Here is an 18,534-nt window from a genome sequence, read left to right on the forward strand (position 1 = left end):
ACGTCCAGGAGCACCCATTGTGTTTATCCTGAGCGCACGTAGCCTAGGACCCAGTACTTAATGGGAGCTTAATAAATTGTGATTGAACAGACGGAGAAAGCAACGGATTAACAAACTATAGCATCTCCACTTTGGCTGCCCTAACTAGCCTGTTGATCCTGGCCACCTGGCCTGCTTTTTCCCCACCATGTGCTTCCAGCCAGACTCCCACTGACGTCAACTTCCAGGGTTCTGCCTGATGAAGGTCCTAGGATGCTGTTATGTCTTACAAGTTCACCTGGCCCTTCCCAGGGCTCAGTGCCAGAGGCACCCACTTTCTCAAGGCCTTGTTTTATTCTGTATCTGTACAATAGTTTGGCCATGCAATTAATTTATGATACTTATTTGGGGACTGTAAAATCTTTCCCCAAAGCAGTACTGTGTCTCCCAATGCATTTTCTGGGAAATGTCCTGGTTACTGGGCGCTTTGGTCTTCCACTCTTGAAGCGCAGAAATGAAACCACAGAAGTAAGCAAAAGTTTGTTTCTAAGAGGGGCTTCAAGATGGTAAAGAGAAGGGTGTGCAGCTCATCCTCTCCTCAGAATACATCAAAAACACATCTGCACGTGGACCAGCTCTCACATAATACCTACGGAACTTTGGCAGAAAATCTTGTACAATTGGAGCTACAAGAAAAATCTCCACGAAACTGGATAAACAACAAGGTCCTACTGTATAGCACAGGGAACTGTATTCAATACCTTGTAATGGCCTGGAATGAAAAAGAATATGAAATATGTATTACTGAATCACTATGCTGTACACCAGAAATTACCACAACACTGTAAACCCACTATAATTCAATAAAAATAAGAAATCTTCACAATAAGGAAACAAAAAAAAGAACATCTCTCCGGGTCAATAAATATTCTCTGAACTATGTTAAAAAATAAGTTTGTTTCAGTTTGTCAGATTACAACTTCTGTAACTGCTCACATGATCTGAAGTCTTACTAATTCTTCCTGTGCAAAGTCTTTTGTATCTGCCCTGATTTCCTGTCCCTGCAGCCAGGGGTGTGCTGAAGCCAACCGGCACCAGCTGGTGAAGATCCAATTGTTAAACTTTTCAGAAAGCGGGCAAGTTGGTGCTTAAAGCGTTGGCAGTTTGAAATTGGCGATAACACACCATAGAAATTTGCAAATGCTACGAATTCAGCACCTACCCACCTCCAGCCTGAACTGAGAGCTGGTTGTTGAACACTCACCAGCACATCACGACGTGCAGGTTTTTCATTTAAGCCTCTGTTGCCTCTTGCCTGGACTGTTACAATATCCTACAAACCAGTATCTCCATCTCCAGAGACTTCCATTCCAGGTGATCACTGGGAGAATATCTTTGACGACCGGAAACAGAAACTGCCACTACAGATTTCTTAAATAGAAGAAGAACCTATTATTTCACATAAAAAGTTCAAAGGTGAGGCATTTTCAGGAAACCCTCAGCAGCTCAAGAGCTCCACCCAGTTTCTTTTCATTTCTCCACTCTTTCAGCATGTTGGCGTGGCTCTTCGTGGCTTCAGGGTGACCGTGTTGGTTCAAATGTCACATCCTCCCCCAATGGCACATGGAACAATTCCTTATGTCCTGAAAGTACAAACATGCTATGGTATCACTACGAATTGCTCCTCTGTTAAGAAACCCCTGCTCCTTTCTCACTCCTCTGGGTCTTTATCCAAATGCTCCTTGCTCCCACAAAGCAGCCTCTTGCCCAGAGTTAACAGCTCCTTCACGTACCTTCCCTCGGAGCTTTGCTTAGAGCCCTCTCTAGCATTGGTTTGGTTCTGCCTTTTGTATAGCTGCTTGGCTCGTGCCTTTTATGGCTTCCACGGGCCTCGTGCAGTGATAGACACTCACTGAGTGCTCAAAAAATGCAGGTTGAACGAAACTGAACAAGAGCACAGCCTCTGAATGTCGCAGAAACCAGCACCCCAATATCTAAAATCTTCTAACTGGCTGAGATTCACAGTTCCCATCCGGGCAGTAAATAGCTTTCCATCAGTAGCCTCAACTGTGAATTACCTGTACTTCCCCTCATTGTAATAGGACTGCATCCTGTCCCGGTTCTGGGAGGGAAATGACGCTGCTGTTTGGCCTCCCTGAACCCTGGCAAATCCATCATGTCCATCATGCTTGGGCCCCGTCAAAGCACAAGAAAACCAGCAATAAGACTGTAGTGTGTTGGCTTTAGTGTGGCCAAAATGGAGCAGGTGAGGCTGCTGGTACTTCAGCTTTAATTCAGTGAGTGTTTACCGAGTGTCTATCATAGACTAGCTACTGTGGGAGTCACCAGTATCAATTAATATGAATCCTTCTCCGTTCAGTCTACCCTAGAAGGTGATGGATGTGGCCAGGTACCAGTTGAGAGGGACAGGTAGACGCTGAGAGGACAGAGAGAATGTCTCTGGTTGGGAAATCCAGGCGGGCACTAGCCCATTACGGAGAAGGTGGTGCTTGGTAAGGCCTTGAAGGATGGCTGAGGCTTGACTAACTAGAAAAGAGAAGGAGAGTCATTCAAAGTGGAGAAAATGCTCAAGGGCAGGGAAGAAGGAGGGAAAACGTGGCTTCCTGCTGCCCTGTGGGACCAGTTAGAGGCTCTGCTTATATCAGCTTCTGCCCTTTCCTCTGAGTTGACAGTAAGCAGCCTTAAAAGCTGGCAATCCTTAGCTCTTCACAGGATTAAAAAATCTTGTAGTTGATGTAAAACATACATACAGTGGTGTGCAGATGAATGCTGATCGTAAGTGTACACCTCGATAATTTTTACACATGTACACACTCATGTAACTACCGCTCTGAACAAGGTATATGTTTTTCTCCCCCCACGAGGTTTTGTTGACTTTTATCATCAAAAATTACTTTTGCCTTTTCTAGAACGTCATCTGAATGGAATCACACAACATCGGACACCAGCGCTGGGCTCCTTTGTGGCTGCTGTGGAGTAACTCAGTGGTTAAGCATGTGAATACATCAAATACACGCATGCCCTCGTTTCTCTGGAATGGACCGCGAGGCCTGTGGTCGCTGGGTCAGAGGGCGGCCGGGCTCCACTTCTGCCCTCTGTCAGGATGGACGGGCCCCTGGCGTCTGAGGTGTGGGGAGGGGGCGCTTTTGTGGAACCGAGCCCTTAACCTGTGGGCTCTGATGCTAACTCCAGGCGGACAGTGTCAGAACCGAATGGAACCATAGGACACCCAGCTGGAGACAGGAGAAACAGAGGAGTTTCCCCTGCACGTCTGGTTGGGGACTGCAGGGAGAATAGACAGGAGCAACACGGGAGGGTGTTCCCCGTTCAAGGGAAATGACAGGAGAAGGTGGGAACCCAGGCACATGATACTGCCCGAGGAGGGGAAGGGTTCGCCTGAAGGTCAGAGAAGAGGGTGGGAGAGCGACCTGGGGGGTTGGGAAGTGTTGGGAAGACAGGTTGGGTCTTCCTTCTGATCTAGCCCAGCTGCTCCCCGGGGTGGCCTCCCTCTGTTTTGCCGGCACCTTGAGCAGCACGGGGTACACACCAGGCACTCGGCACACCTGCTTCTTGATTCGGGGGTGGAGTGTGGGAATGGGGTTCTTCTGTCGTCCTGAGCCCCGGGTGCACCCTAAGAAAGACAGAGAAGGAGCCATGATGGAGGACAGTCTGGAGGTTCCTTAAAAAACTAAAAATAGACTTAACATATGGTCTAGCAATCCCACTCCTGGGCATAAATCTAGAGAAAACTCTAATTCGAAAAGACACCTGCACCCCGATGTTCATAGCAGCACTATTTACAATAGCTGGGACAAGGAAACAACCTAAATGTCCATCGACAGTTGACTGGATAAAGAAGATGTGGTGTGTGTGTGTGTGTGTGTATATATATATATATACACATATACACACACATATATATACACACACACATACACATACATATATATTCCATATGTATAATGGAATATTACTCAGCCACAAGAAATGAATGAAATAATGCCATTTGCAGCAATCTCTAGGACGGACCTAGAGATTATCATATTGAATGAAGTAAATCAGACAGAGAAAGACAAATATCATATATCACTCATCTGTGGAATCTAAAAAAATGACACAAATTCTATTAACAAATCAAAAAACAGACTCACAACGTAGAAAACAAACTATAGTTACCAAAGGGAAAGGGCGGGGAGGGATAAATTAGGGGTTGGGGATTAAAAGACACACATGACTGTATATAAACTAGGTAACAACGAGGAGCTACTGCACAGCCCAGGGAACTAGATTCCATTTCTTGTAATGAGTAATGGAAAAGAATCTGAAAAAAATATCTAGGTATGATATGTGTAACTGAATCGCTTTGCTGTACACCTGAAACTAACATGGTAAATCAACTACACACCAATAAAAAATTTAAAAAAGAAAGAAGGAAAGTCAGTGAAAAGTCCCAAGCCCTGAGCCCTCTTCATAACCTGGAGGCCTGATTTTTAAAGCTTGTCTTAGGAATGAAATAAGAAAGTGAAACTAGAAATTCAGGTGTGTTTAAAAAGAAACATGACCATTCTATTTCAGCTTCAGCGCAAGCCTCATTTGGTGGCTGGGCTTATCATTGTTTCCTGAGTTCTTAGGAGGAAAAGGGCAGAAACCAGAAATTCAGGATAATTCTCCTGAGGGTGTCAGCGTTCCCCGGTGGCACAGCGTAGAGATAGCGGTGGGGGGAGGGGTAAGGGAGGGAGGAGGGAGGGAAAGGGGGGGCCTGAGATGCTTCCATGCTCTCTGACCCTCCAGCTCCGGGTTCTCGTGCTGACTCCACTGTGATGCCCGCGAAATCCGCTGGGATCAACCATGGGGAGAGGCGGGGCCTAGGAAGGTGGGCCTCTTGGCCAGTGCTTGGCCTTTCGGGCCTGTCTTCTGGGGGTTTTACCATTCAGGCTGAGGGGTGTCCACATGTGTGTGCCCTTAAGCAGCTCAGGAGCCGGGACAGTTTGAGGAAGACCAGCCTTACCTTGTAAACCATGTGGTGTGGTAAGATTTCTGATGTGATAACTCAGTCCCCTCGCCTCTCCACCCCTCCTTTCCCCACCTTGGCCGGGCCCCATCCAATAGCTCATTGTCTCAGAGTGGAAGAGCAAAAGTGCCCTTCAGTCTCCTCCTGAGTTTTGTCCTTAAATTCCTAGGAAGAGCAAGGCTCACATGGGCGCCCTACCACCTCAGAATACAAAGGATTTCCTGGGGAAGGGGCGAGAAAGTCATGGGCATCTTCTGAGAGGGAGAGGACCCCGGAAGCGAAGCGGGACTCTGGGGCTTTTGTCCTGGGCGCGCCCACTGGCCACGAGGGGTCTGTGGGACCTGAAGGGAGAGGACCTGGTCTTCACTTCCCAGATGACCTGGAGAGCAGCTTGGTCCAGAAGAGGCCGTAGGTGTGGTTGTGTCCAGACAGGTACTTTATCCCCAGGAGGGGTGCCTGGGGGCGCCTTGGGATAGGGGAGGGGGAACCCCTCAGCAGCCAACCTTGCAACAGACCTAGGACCTCACCATCTGCCTCCTGCACCTCCTGGCCGCTCCCACCTCAGCTCCCTTCACCGTGCTCACTCCAGGCCAGCTTTTTGTTGTCCCTCAGAGGCCCCAGCTCTTTCCGACCTTGCAGTAAGAATGCACTTGCTGTTCCTCCCCCAGAAACAGGCTCAACTTATCCCTCCACTCTCCTCCTCTCAGCCCTTAAGTCTTTGCTCCAGGGCTCCTTCTCCCAGGAGCCCTTCTTGATCATCCCATTGAAGACAGTGCTCCCATCTCTCACCCCAGGACACTTACCCTCACCAGCTTTCTTTCTTTCCAAAGCCCTCTCACCAGCAGATATACTACGCTGCTATTTGAAGGTAGATCCAACAGAGACAATTATAAATATGCCTCAATTAGTGGATGCTCATGGAACGTTGCACACAACAGATGTCCTGAACATCAGGCTATAGGATTCCCCCAAAGCACACCCTTGGCCCAATTCCAGCTCCACTACTCACTGGCTATGTGACTAGCAAATCCCTAGTCTCTTTGAACCTTAGTTTTCCCATCTGTAAATTGGGATGATAGTCACACTGCTTTCATAGTTTCTGAGAATTAAAGCTCCGAGCACAGTGCCTGGCCGCTGTGATCTCCTAATGTCTCTCTTCCTTATTCTCCTCCTCAGGCCCAATTACCCGCCACAGCACAGGTCTGTTAAGCCACTCCTTCATGCCAAACGGGCAGTGGCTTTTTCAGCCTAAATGTCCCCAACTGTAGTCTGCTGTGGTCACAGTCTCACCCAGTGGACTTGAAGTCCCTGTGGACAGGGATCACAATGCATTCAAAGTACCTGCCCTCAGTGTCTAGCCCCTGGCAGGCAGGCAGATATGGGACAAATCACAACACAATGTGCCCGCTCCTCCCTCCTTAAAAGGAAATTCCATCCCTGGAAATCACAAGCCTCTTTTTGGTGCTAGAGAAAGCCTGGCAGCCCCAGGCCGTCCTCTGGGTTAGTCCCCACTTCCCCGTGGATCCAGAGGGTGTGACCCAGCAGCGCTCTGCTGCTGCCTCCGCCGGCGCCAGCCCTCCCTCCATGTTCCCACCCTTCCTGCCGATCACAGCCCACACTCCCTCTAATGGCTAACGCTTTTGTGGAAGGTTATGAGCCAGGGTTAAAAGACAAAAACCTGGGCTGTCCCCTCCCCAGCAACGCTAGTTCTGGTGTCGGTTCCTCCCGTCCCGATGGTCTTGGTGTTCTTTGCCTGTATCCCGCCTTTGTTCTTGTTCCAGTGCCTCCTCGAGAGAAAGCCTCCTGGAGACTTTGTGACCTCGCCCAATTTTCAACATTCCAAATTCCGTTTTCCCCACCCCTTTCTTCTCAAGGCTTTAAATCGCTGTTCTCTCCCCGTGTGGATCAGAACTACGAGGCCGGAAAATAGTAGGGCTGTAAAAGCTTATCAGAAACAAATCCTGCTTTTCTGAAAAAGTATTTTCCAAAACAGTTTCCAGGAACGAAAAGTGGGGTTATATTTTGTATAAATTGCATTGCAAGCAAGAGTAAGCGGCTAATAACCCATGAAATCCTACGGAGAAGCAGATAAAGTCAAAATTAAAAGGTGGTCCCTCCCAGCCCGCCCACCCCGAGACCCCCTCCCCCGCTCTGCGGCAGGAAGTCCGGCGCGTGGGGCTTTGCTGCAGCGACACTTCCCACGCATACTCAACTAAGAGACTCAGACCACGCCAGCCATGCCACAAGGTGTGTTTTATTTTCATTAATCATACAAATAATTTTCTATAATATCCCAGGGCAAACCGGAGAATTTGGCAGTCCGATTGGAGGGTCCCCTCAGAGACCCGCGGGCCGGTGGCGCCGGCACGGAGCGCCCGGGTTCACAGTGCAGCTTGTCGCTCGTGTCCATCTTGCAGGTGGCTCTTCACCCACATCACGACTAGGGTCTCCAGGATGATGGGGGTGGAGAATCCTCCAGGTGCTTAGGAAATTTCACTTCGCTTGCTTCTCCTGCTCAATGGCTGTAGAGAGCAGGAAGCGGGCACTGGGGGATGGGGACCCCTTGCAACCCCCCCACCGAGGCGCTTAAAACCTGGTGTGGGCGAGGCACCCACGCGGTCTGGGGATTAAGAAAGGGGTTTGGGGCTGTGGAGAAACAGCGCTTTGTGTAACAGAAAGGGGGACTGGGGCCGCTCGATGGGAGGCACCGGCCGGATGGGAGTGGGGGGCTGGGTTAACGGGAAGGGCCGGGTGGGGGCTGGGCTGGGGCCGCGGACCCGGAGGCGGGGGCGCACTCACTCTCTTTGGTCGGCAGGGTGTTCTTCTCCTGCGTCTCCGTCTTCTTCAGCTTGGCCTTATCGAAGCTGGCGATTTCCCCCATGTCCGGCTTGTCTGCCATTTTCTTAAAACAATCCTAGCGGGCAAACCAAGGCGGTTGGCCCAGGGCCAGGGCCAGCGGCCCCCTCCACACTCCCCGCCGCCGCCTCTCGACGTGGCATTCCGATCAGGGCGTTCCCGGCAGCCGCGAGGTCGAGGATCTGTGCGCGTCCCGCACCCCCTCCGCAGCCCCAGGGTGTGGCCGGCCCGGGCGCCCCGTCGGGGAAGCGCGCCCGGATGCAGCCGCGCCGCGCCGCGCCCGTTGGGGAAACCCGCTCCGACCCCACCCTGATGGGGCCCCCGCCCCAGCGCGCCGCTCACCGAGGAGTTCCGCTCCGAGCCGAAGTCCGGATGCTCCCGCTCGCTCCGCTGCAGCAAGAGACAAAAGAGTGGCGCCCGCCCCTCGTCTTATATACGCCGCACCCCGCCCCGCCCCTCGCCCGCCGCAAAGGGGGCGGGCCCGACGGCCGGGGGGCGGGGCCGGCGTGGGCCGCCCGCTTCCCTCCCGCGCCCTCCGCCCGGCTACCCGCTAGGCTGGGCGCGGCTCTTCCCGCGCGCGGGGCCCCTGCGCCCAGTTCCCCCAGCTCGCCGAGTCCCCGCCGTGGAGACCTCAGGCGCCGCCAAGGTGGGAGCCAAGCCTTCGTTTTTCTTAGGGGGCTGCACTCTCCTCTCCGGAAATCTGCTCACGCGCAGAAGGGGCGCGGGAAACCGGCGAGGGAGGGGTGTACGGTTTGGTGTGTGTGTAGTGTGTCGTTGTGGGTGTGGATGTGCGGGCGTGCACGCGCGCTCTACAGGAGTCCCCGTTCGCGGGGGACGCCACACCCCTGTGCAGTCCCCATGCCTTGCCCCTGCTCCCCCACCCCCGCTTGTCCGCCCCTTGAGGAGGTGAACCCCTGCGGGGTCCTGCACCAAAAGGATCCGAGCAGAGGGTCCTAGAGATGTAGAGACGGGGTGGGGGGTGGTGGCAGATAGGTTTCCACCGCCCTTTGCTCAGGTTGGGGCCGGTTGCCCTCGCATAGTTGTCTCCCTTCCCCGAGCTGGGCAGCTCCTGCATCACCCGCCGCTGCTGCTCCTAAATGCTTGTTACAAGCATTGTCTGAAAGGCGGTGGAGGGAGCAGGCAGTCCCGAGGGGGTCCCCAGATCTCCTAGGAACGCTAGATGTGTTTTCCTCCTTCAACTTAACCTTGAAGATGTCTCCACAAACATTCTTCTATTCCTTTTTATCCCATTATAGGAGTGCTATAATGCAGTTACTCAAATCTTTCTTAGAAAAGTTGTTTTTTCAGCCTGTGCAACATCTTTAGATAATAAGTTCCATTAATTAATAACCCAAGGGGTGAAGCTGGTCATTGTTTTATTTGTACTGGATTTTCCAAATGTTAAGGAGTATTACCAAGTTCTGTTAAAGTGGCATTTGGTGGAAACATCCTAAATTCTGTCCCTATCCCTTCCTGGTTTTATCTGCATTTCTCACATTCCTTCAGTGGAACAGAAGGAAATAAATTTATGCCAATGAATTTGATATACGAAACTCCCTGTGTGACCTTGGACAAGTCTTTTCTTGCACTTCAGTTTCTTCATGTGTAAGAGTTTGGGCATAAAACCTAAAGGAGATAAACAGACATCAAGTGTAAAGGTAACAGGGCAGCCCCATGAAAATGACACGGCAGACTCACAACTTTGGTAGTGTATCAGCCAACTATTGCCACAATATGCTGTGTAACAAATTATGGCAAAACTCAGTGGCTTAAGACACTAATAACTTATTCTTGCTCATTCAGCTGCAGGCAGCTGCTGCTGGGTTGGGCTAGGCTGGGCTTGGCTCTGCACTGCTGGTTGGATCCAAGTCTGCCCCTGAGTGTCTCATGCTCTGGCTCAAGAACTAGCTGGAGCTTGTTCTCAAGGTGTTGGGAAAAGAGTAAGAGGGCTGTTGCGCATGAGAGTGCAGAAGTGTTGAAGTGTGTGCAAAAGCATGTCATGTCACCTCCTGTTTGTCAGCATCCCACTGGCCAAACCTACCCACAGAATGGGGAAGTGTATTCCACCTATGGTCGAAGAGGAAGGCAAACGAGCATTTCTTAAGTAGAAATCCAACTTCACCGTCAGGGTAGACACACAACTGTAACAAATGACCCCCTAGAGGGGCTTAACGCAGTAAAAGTTTCTTTTCCATTCATGCAGCGACATTTTATGTTGTTTCTGGTCAGGCAGCTCTCCTCCACATAGTCACTTTACCAGCCAAGCCCCCTTCCCTCTCATCACTCGGTATCATCGCCTAGGTCCTCGAAGTGTACCCCATCCAGCCAGTGGAGGGGAAAAGAGAAGACAGAGGAGTGCACTGGAGTTTTTACAGACCAGGCTTTGAAGTAGCCATCATTACTTCTGCTGCCTTCTCTTTGTCCAGAACTCAGTCATGTGGTCGCACGTAACTGCAAGGGAGGCTGGGAAATGTAGTCAAGCTGTGTGCCCAGGAGTAGAGAAAAGTGGGGGTCGGTGGACTTGGAGCAGCCTCTGCCATTCACTGTTGGAGGATCTGCCAAACTTGAGCATGAAAATATCCAGACATCCGGAGGCATCGACTCTTTGGAGGGTCTCACTGGTGCTGCATTCCTTTTCAGATGTAAAGCCAAGTGTGATCTAGGTGTTACCTTCCTGGGCCCCGCCTTAGGCCTGTGAAGGCAGCCCAGTTTGGACCCGTGGTGAACTCCAGCTTCCTTCCATTTGGGAAACAAAGGAATCCATTTCTTCTAGATACAGTTGCGGATACAGATGTTTCAAACATACCAAGCCTGCGGAATTTCCGAGCTAAGGAAATTTAAGTGGACTTGTAAACGCTCTTTATTATCACTCAGTGCAGTTCTGTGGCCCTTCTCTAAACAAGCTTGTAGCCTCCTAGGCATTGGTTTGCTTAAGAACAAAGGTCAAATCTATTAGTCTCATTCAGTCCTCTGGGTAGTGGTTTTATTTATTTATTTATTTTTCTCGATTTTTAAAATATTCTCATTTTTAATTGAAGTGTAGTTGATTTACAGTGTTAGTTTGAGGTGTCTAGCAAAGTGGGTAGTGGTTTTAAAACGTCTGCATATTCTTTGACATTTCTCCCACTAACTCCTGCATACAGACTGTCCTTCATGACTTTCTTCTAATACATAAAATGTGGCAGAAATTATACTTTTCGGCTTTGAGGCTAGTACATAAAGGGCCGCACAGCTCTGCCTGACACTCTCTCGGAGTGCCTCCACACTCTGAGAAAACCAAGCACCTACACGGAGCAGCCACGTGCAGGCGTCTCAGCCACAAGCCGCAGCTGAGGTCTCAGCCGACAGCCAGCGTCAACCACGAGCCCCTGCAGCACAGGAGCTAACGCTGAGCCGAGCGGGCACAAGCTGTCCCTGGTCCCAATGCAGGTTCCCGAGCGAAATAAATGTTGCTGTTATTGTAAAGTCACTAAGTTTGGGGACTTGTGATGTTGCAACACATCTTATTTTCCCATGAGATAGAAAGATCATAACTTAGTGGTGCCAGGGTCTTAGGTCCCGTTTGGGGATTTTTTTCCTAAATATTTCCCATAAAACTCCCATGTCTACTTATCAATAAGTGTTTATCAAATGCCCACGGAGTGACTGGCAGTGTTCTAGATGTGGAAGATACAGAGATGATGAGACTTTTAAGTGACAAGTCTGGTGTAGTCACTGAATGACTCTGAGTCAGTCAACAAGCTCATGTGTTTCCTTATGACTTGGGGCGTCATTTGTCTGACAACGTATCAGCCTGCTGCCTGGAACAGATTGTGTACTGTTCACAGATGGTATAGAGAAAGCAAAACCACTCAACTCTGATTATATTTCCATCTCTTTCATTGAGAAGGGTGCTCTGGAAAATGTAGAGCTCTTAAGAGGGAACTAAAGAAGTCTTGACTGTCAAGCTGGTTGTGGGGGAAGAATTTGGAAATTCGCCCTGGGATTCCAACCTTCAGGTCTGGTCAATTTGACTTTTTTGTTGGGGGACTTGAATTGGGGTGTGGTTAGAATGCTAACTGTATTAGGAAGGATGCAACACTGTAAACACCAAGGCAAGGTGGAGCCAGTGGAGAAATTAACAAAATATGATGAAATGAACATGATAGGGCCAGATGCAGAGTCTTCTTGGCCTGACCATTAACCCACAAGTGTAGAGAGACATGAGTAACATGATTAACTCCCCAGTGGCAGTGAGCTTTGTGGCTGTGTGATATAGGAAGAAAGAGTTCAGTCCAGATTTCCTTTGACTATAAGGAAGACATTCACTCCTGCTTCATTTACTCCTTGCTGACATGCTCACATGAGATCCTCTTCTTAGTCTAGATTGTGTACCTTCTCATTTCATTTAGAAAGTGGCTCCAGTGTCCTCTCCTCAGAGAACTCTCCTTGATCACCCCTGCCATTCTCTAAACTTTTACTTTGTTTCATTTTTCTTCTTAGAATCTGATCAAAGGAATGTTCACGTATTGAGGTAAGGGGAAGTCAGTCTGGCTTACACATGAATTAACTTGAATTTTGTGCTAACTAGAATAGCCTGTTTATGGCCCATCAAACATACATTGTACATCTGCTTTAATTATTAAGGAACAGCGTCATTGACCAGAAGTAAAGGATGCCCATGTCATAAATAAAGTTTAAATACCTCCCTTCCTGGGATGTCAGTGCTGGTACATCTTGGACAAAAAGACTCCCTTCCCAGGTGCCAAGTCCGTACAGGCTCTCTGTGTATGTGCTGATTTGTTTTTCAAGACCTTGGAGGAATGTATCCCTGATCTTTGTTCTGACAAGATATAAATCTGTGCTGAAAACCATCCTTCTCCGGAGCCGTCCCTCAGAGTTATCTGAGAGGATATCTTCTGGGCGATAGTCACCAGTCTGGCTCAAAGAAAATTCTTCTCTCTGTTTATAGATTGTGTATTGATTATTTTGTCAACAAATCTCTCTCTGCCAAACATGTTATATATTCATTTCTTTGTTTATTGTCTGTCTCCCACACTAGAAAATGGGAGACCTCATCTGTCTCATTTACCACTGTGTCACCAAATACAGCACCTGATTTATAGTAAGTGCTCAGTCAATAGTCTTTGAACAAATGCATAACAAATTCCCTAGCAAAATGGAATAAGCTACTGCTGGGGAGGTGATGAGTTCCCTGTCACTGGAGGCATTCAAGGAGAAGTGGCTAGCCAAGTACATGGACTGTGATAGAGATGGCTCAGACCTTGGGCTGGAGTAGGGTCCCAAGTGAGCAAAATCGCTTCTCCCTAGATAACCTCCCTGGTCTTTCTTGTGATGCTTTTCCAGTGGTGAAACAGCCTCCTTTTGGATGCCAGCTTTGCCAGCCTGAAAGTAGCTGTGTGACTCCCACACAGAGGATGTGTGGGAAGCAAAGAAATCAAGATGTGACCTCTGTGTTTGCCATACCATCAAAACACTTCTCTTTGCAGGTCATGGTGTTTAAGACAGAATGGCGAGGAAAGCACAGTGGGCCTTTGTGGCTCAGCCTCTGTCACGATTGTTCTGCTTCGGGCATAAGTCAGCGCTGGCGTTGCTGAGGTTGCCCACGTCGCTAACAGTCACAGCGTGGCTGAGGATGTCAGTGTTTCAGTTTTCATTTCTGGTGCTGGAACAGCAATAGTGATGGCAACGGACACGTCTGAGCAGCTGTTGGGTTCCAGTCTGTGAGAAGGACTTTACTCACATTATCTCAACCCTCACCGAAAAAGTGTAAAGTGGCAGAGTTTTGATCCTCTCTGCTCTATAGCATGGGCTCTGAGGCTTGGTCAAGGTCACACAGCAGGTAACTGGCATGGCTGGACCTAGAATCCAGGTCTAGCTGATTCTAAATCCTGAGCCCTTAACCACACCCCTGTCCTTGCCTGGATCCTGCAGCAGGGTTTGCAAACTGGCAACCTGGACCCAGATGTTTGATCACGTTAAACTTAACAAAAACCTTCAGCCAATTCTCAGACATCGGAAGATTTCCAAGTTGAAGATCTAGTGACACTGGGTCTCTATTTTCTCGTAGCAGCATCATGATTAGCAGCTGACCCTTGACATGGGGGATGTCTGCTTTGGTTGACTGGATTCTCCACCACTCCCAAATATCTTCGCAGCATGGAGACCAGGGTCATTGCATTTATTATATATGTACTGGTGTTTTACTTATAGTGGATAAATATTTCTTCTTCCCAGGTCTGTATTTGTGGACATCAGCCTTCAAGATGGCCCCTGGAATACTACTCAGCCATTAAAAATAATAAAATAATGCCACTTGCAGCAATATGGATGGAGCTGGAGATCATCAGTCTAAGTAAAGTAAGCCAGGAAGAGAAAGAAAAATACCATGTGATATCACTTATATGTGGAATCTTAAAAAAAAAAAGACGTAAATGAACTTATGTACAAAACAGAAACAGACTCACAGACATGGGAAACAAACTCATGGTCACCAGGAGAGGAAGGAAGGGGGAAGGGATAAATTGGGAGTTTGAGATGTGCAGATACTAGCTACTATATATAAAATGAACACACTGTATAGTACAGGGGACTATATTCAGTATCTTGTAGTAACCTATAATGAAAAAGAATATGGAAAGGAATATATATGTATGACTGAAACATTATGCTATATACCAGAAGCTGACCCAACATTGTAAACTGACTAGACCAATTTAAAAAAGATGGCCCCTAACGGTCCTTCCCACTTCTGTGTCGTCTTCTCCTCTATTGTATCAGGGTTGGTCTGTGGGATGGAAGGCATATGGTAGAGGAGATAGTCTGCCATTTCTAAGATTAACTTTCCATTTGTGGTGCCTCGCTTTCTCCCTCTCTTGTACTCCTCCCTCTGGGGGAAACTGGCTGCCATGTTGGGAGCAGCCCTACGGAGACGCCCACATGGTGAGGACTTCAAGTCTGGCCAACAGCAGGGGAGGAGCTGAAGCTTATCAATGAGCTTGGCAGTCGATCCTCTGGCCCTGGTTGAGTCTTCAGATGGCTGCAGGTCTCTGACAGTGCAGTGCCAGCCTCCTGGAAGACCCCGAGCCAGACCCACCCGGCTAAGCCATTCCCAGAAACTGTGAGATGATAGATGTTGTTTTATGTTGCTAAGATTTGGGGTAATTTGTTACTATCAAATTAGCACTATCAAAGTGGGGAGAACAGGTAGATTGAGTGCCATGTAGTTAAAAACATTAAGAAAGAGCTTATGTGTCTGTGGCAGTAAAAAATGCTCATATTGTTATGAAACCTGCCACAGTCAGAACTGTGGCTGTTATACGGGAAACAGGAGTGATGACAGTTTTAAGGAGCCAGGCCTGTCTTACTTCTTCACACTTTCTGCCTGGCCCCTTCTAGGTCTCTGAGTCTCCCAAGCTTGCTGTAAAGCAGTGGTTTTCAAACTGGTTTTGACCTTGATGACTGCCCTCCCTTCTCCCCAGAAGTACAGTAAGTACATTTCACACGGTGACCCAGGACCCACTGAGCACATGGAAATGAAACAGGAGTTTCACCAGAACAGTACTCACTCTTAGTGTGAGTGATGCACTCTGGCTTTCTCTGTTTGACCCCTTTTCATTTTCAAAAACTTTCTATTCTGAAATGACTACTGACTCACAGAAAATTGCAAAGATAGTGCACTGAAGTCCTCTGTGTGCTCAGTGGTAACATCTCACACAACCGTGATGCTGTATCAGAACCAGCACGCTGATGCTGGTGCAATTTACAGAACTTTTCCTGACTTCACCAGTTGGTATATGCGTGTGTGTATGTGTGTGTGTGTGTGTGTGTGTGTGTGTAATTCTATGCAGTTTTATCACATGTATAGATTTGTACAACCACCACAATCCAGACAGACCTATGCCATCACTGCAGAGGGAATCCCTTGAGTTACTTCTCCTTGATAGTCTTATCGCCACCACTCCACCTCCACCCATAACTCCTAGCCACCACTTATCTGGTCTCCATCTGCAAAATTTTATCTTTTGAAATTGGCTTTTCCCACTCATTGTGATGCCCTTGAGATCCACTCAAGTTGTTGAGTGTATCAGTGGCTCATTCATTTTTATTTCTGAGTGGTATTCCACAGTATGAATGAATCATTGGTTGAAGGTCATTTCCACTATACACAAATGTTCACAGCAGCGTTCTCTTTAAGAGCTAGAAACAGGAAACAGCACTGTTATGTCCACTGGCGTGTGTGGACGTAAGTGTTTGTTTCTCTGGGATGAACGTCCAGGGGAGTGATTGCTGGATCATGTGGGAAGTGTGTGTTTAGTTCTGTAGGAAACTTTCCCCCAGTTTGTCAGAGTGGCTGTACCGTTTTACAGTCCCACTACCAATGTATGAGACATCCAGGTTTTTTGCATCCTCATCAGCATTTGGTATTGTCACTATTTTTAATTTTAGCTGTTCTCATAGGTGTGGAGTTCTGTCTCTTCAGTGTTTTAAATTACATTTCCCTCCTGGCCGGTGGGGTTGGATGATTCCTTTCCATTTTATTATTTTATTAAAATTACTGCTTATGACCTGCCAGTTTGATTTTATCGCCCACTAATTCATCGTGGCCAGCAGTTCAGACGCTGCAGAAGTGGGCTCATTCAATCAGTGGCTTAGTGTCTGTTATTCAAAAATCATCCCTTTAACTTCTAAACTCTCCTTTCACCTCCACAAGACATGTTTCTGAAATTTTATGTGTAATCCAAATGTCCTCTGGAGTCTGATAAAGACCTGGGTAAGAATGATTCCAACTCCTATTTGATGCTTCCCTGTGGTTTCCCTGAAATTTCAGGAATATTCTGTTCTTATGGCTCCTTCTGGTTTCTCTGAAGTTTTTTGTCCACGTTGATGCACATCCAAATAGGGACAGCCGTCTTCAAGCAACTGTAACTGTAAGGTTGGTGTGCACAGCACAGCTTTGACCAAAGTTTTGTGGGTTAAGGGGAGGGAGAAAATCTGTATTTTTTATGACACGTCCTTGATCTGAAAAGCCCTCTGGGTGCCTTGGGCAAGTCCCTACTCTGTGTTTTTCCTAATTCCCACTTTCTTACAATCTCCTCTCTTCCTTTTTAAAATGTAACTTATATTTAAAAAATTTATATATATTTATAAATTCTTAGAAAATATCCAGAAGAATAAACTTCAGTCTGTTAACAATAGTTTCTTCTAAGGGTGGTGAATTTGTAGGGGAGTGGATGAAAGGAGAGACTTTCACTTTATGTGTGTATAATTTGACTTTTAAAAAAAATACTTCTTTTTTAAATTTTTATTTTGGGGGAGGTAATTAGGTTTATTTATTTATTTTAAATGGAGGTACTGGGGGTTGAACCCAGGACCTCGTGCATTCTAAGCATGTGCTCTACCACTGAGCTATACCCTCCCCCTTAAAATACCTCTTAATTACTATTTTTTATTTTGGGTTTATCTTTTGAGGGTGGAGGTAATTAGGTTTATTTATTCTTTTTTTTTTAATGGCATTGTTGGGGATTGAACCCAGGACCTCGTGCATGTTAGGCACGCATGCTACCACTGAGCTATACCCTCCCTCCTTCCATTTTCTGATTCCCTTCTTCCTGTCTCTATCCGTACCTTCAAGAAATACCAACTCCCCTCTTCCTCTCCAGCAGGACAGCGTACTTGTTCTTTGTCACTTTGTATTTTGCTAAAAAGAGGTTTCGGGGCCTCCCTTTCTACCACAAGCAACTGATGGAGGAGCTTCCCCGAAGCTGGTTCCTTCCTCAGTGGACTTTTGCTGTTAGCTGTTAGGTTAACACTACTTGTGTCTTTTGATAGGATAGTCTGTCTTCTGTGTTTCTCTTTCTTTTACACGTTAAACAAGTATTTTCTCCCCCAGATGAGCATCCCCCCCCCCCGCTTATATATATCTCAACAGAAAGCCCTGTGGTCCTGGGTCCTGCACGCCCCTGGTCTGTGTGTGAAGTCTGCTCTCCCTTGACAGTGCACTTTGGTCCTTCATTTTCTTCTCCGGTTGACTTAGTCCATCCATTTGGGCTCCTGTAACAGCATGTTAGAGTCAGCATATTATAGAGCAGTTTATAAACAACATAAATTTATCTCACAATTCTGGAGGCTGGGAAGCCCCAGGTCAAGGCACTGGCAGGTCTGGGTCTGGTCAGGAAGTGCTTCCTGGTTCATAGACAGCCGTCTTCTGTGTCCTCACACAGCAGAAGGGGCAAGGGGCCTCTCTGGGGTCCCTTTTATAAGGGCACTAACCCCATTTATGAGGACTTCACTCTCATGACCTAACCACCTCCCAGAGGCCCCACCTCCTAACCTTGGGGGTGAGGATTTCAGTGGATGAGTCTTGGGAAAACATAAACATTCAGTCTGTAGCATCAGTGCTCTCAGTGGATGAAACTCTTTGAAAAGTCACTTTGATATAAGATGTATCTACCTAAAAACAAATGAAGCTCTGTTCCTCAAGTTGTGAAACAAAGCAATGTTCTGCATTCTTATTTGAGCTCTTACACTATAAATAAGCGTCCTTTTTATAGTCTATTTAGTACCTCATTTTTCTCCTGTTGTTGGTGATTTCACTGCTTAAAACAGCCCAACCACATATATCCAGAGGGAACTCTAATTCAAAAAGATACATGCACCCCAATGTT

At 47.7% G+C, this 18,534-nt stretch overlaps 1 protein-coding gene, 2 long non-coding RNA genes and 1 other non-coding gene across 7 annotated transcripts in view; 1 reads left to right on the forward strand and 3 right to left on the reverse strand.

Moving 5' to 3' along the window:
- Positions 1–508: 508 nt before the first annotated feature.
- LOC140690111 (uncharacterized) lies at positions 509–6,800 on the reverse strand. 2 transcript variants are annotated; one of them, XR_012065288.1, is made up of 5 exons: positions 6,690–6,800; positions 5,815–5,869; positions 3,548–3,631; positions 1,244–1,622; positions 509–751 (listed from the first exon to the last, which is right to left on the reverse strand). It is a non-coding gene; the product is annotated as an uncharacterized lncRNA (long non-coding RNA). The 2 variants fall into 2 exon arrangements; XR_012065289.1 differs by having other exon boundaries at positions 3,525–3,631.
- A 445-nt stretch (positions 6,801–7,245) lies between these two features.
- TMSB10 (thymosin beta 10) lies at positions 7,246–8,339 on the reverse strand. The gene is made up of 3 exons (XM_072951560.1): positions 8,210–8,339; positions 7,811–7,925; positions 7,246–7,533 (listed from the first exon to the last, which is right to left on the reverse strand). Exons 2-3 carry the CDS (start codon positions 7,908–7,910, stop codon positions 7,505–7,507), a joined length of 129 nt encoding a protein of 42 aa, XP_072807661.1. The 5' UTR covers positions 7,911–7,925; positions 8,210–8,339; the 3' UTR covers positions 7,246–7,504.
- A 46-nt stretch (positions 8,340–8,385) lies between these two features.
- The window catches only part of LOC107033477 (uncharacterized), a 93,307-nt gene continuing 83,158 nt past the window's right edge, over positions 8,386–18,534 (forward strand). For 2 of the 3 annotated variants that reach the window (XR_012065218.1, XR_012065219.1), the window contains exons 1-3: positions 8,386–8,513; positions 14,105–14,227; positions 15,266–15,355. This is a non-coding gene — a long non-coding RNA (uncharacterized lncRNA). The remainder of the gene's footprint in view (positions 8,514–14,104; positions 14,228–15,265; positions 15,356–18,534) is intronic. The other variant, XR_012065220.1, reaches the window with a different exon arrangement.
- TRNAS-AGA (transfer RNA serine (anticodon AGA)) lies at positions 17,214–17,286 on the reverse strand. Its single transcript has one exon. It is a non-coding gene; the product is annotated as a tRNA-Ser (tRNA).

The sequence above is a fragment of the Vicugna pacos genome, chromosome 28 (assembly GCF_048564905.1).
Source record: "Vicugna pacos chromosome 28, VicPac4, whole genome shotgun sequence".
NCBI lineage: Eukaryota > Metazoa > Chordata > Mammalia > Artiodactyla > Camelidae > Vicugna > Vicugna pacos.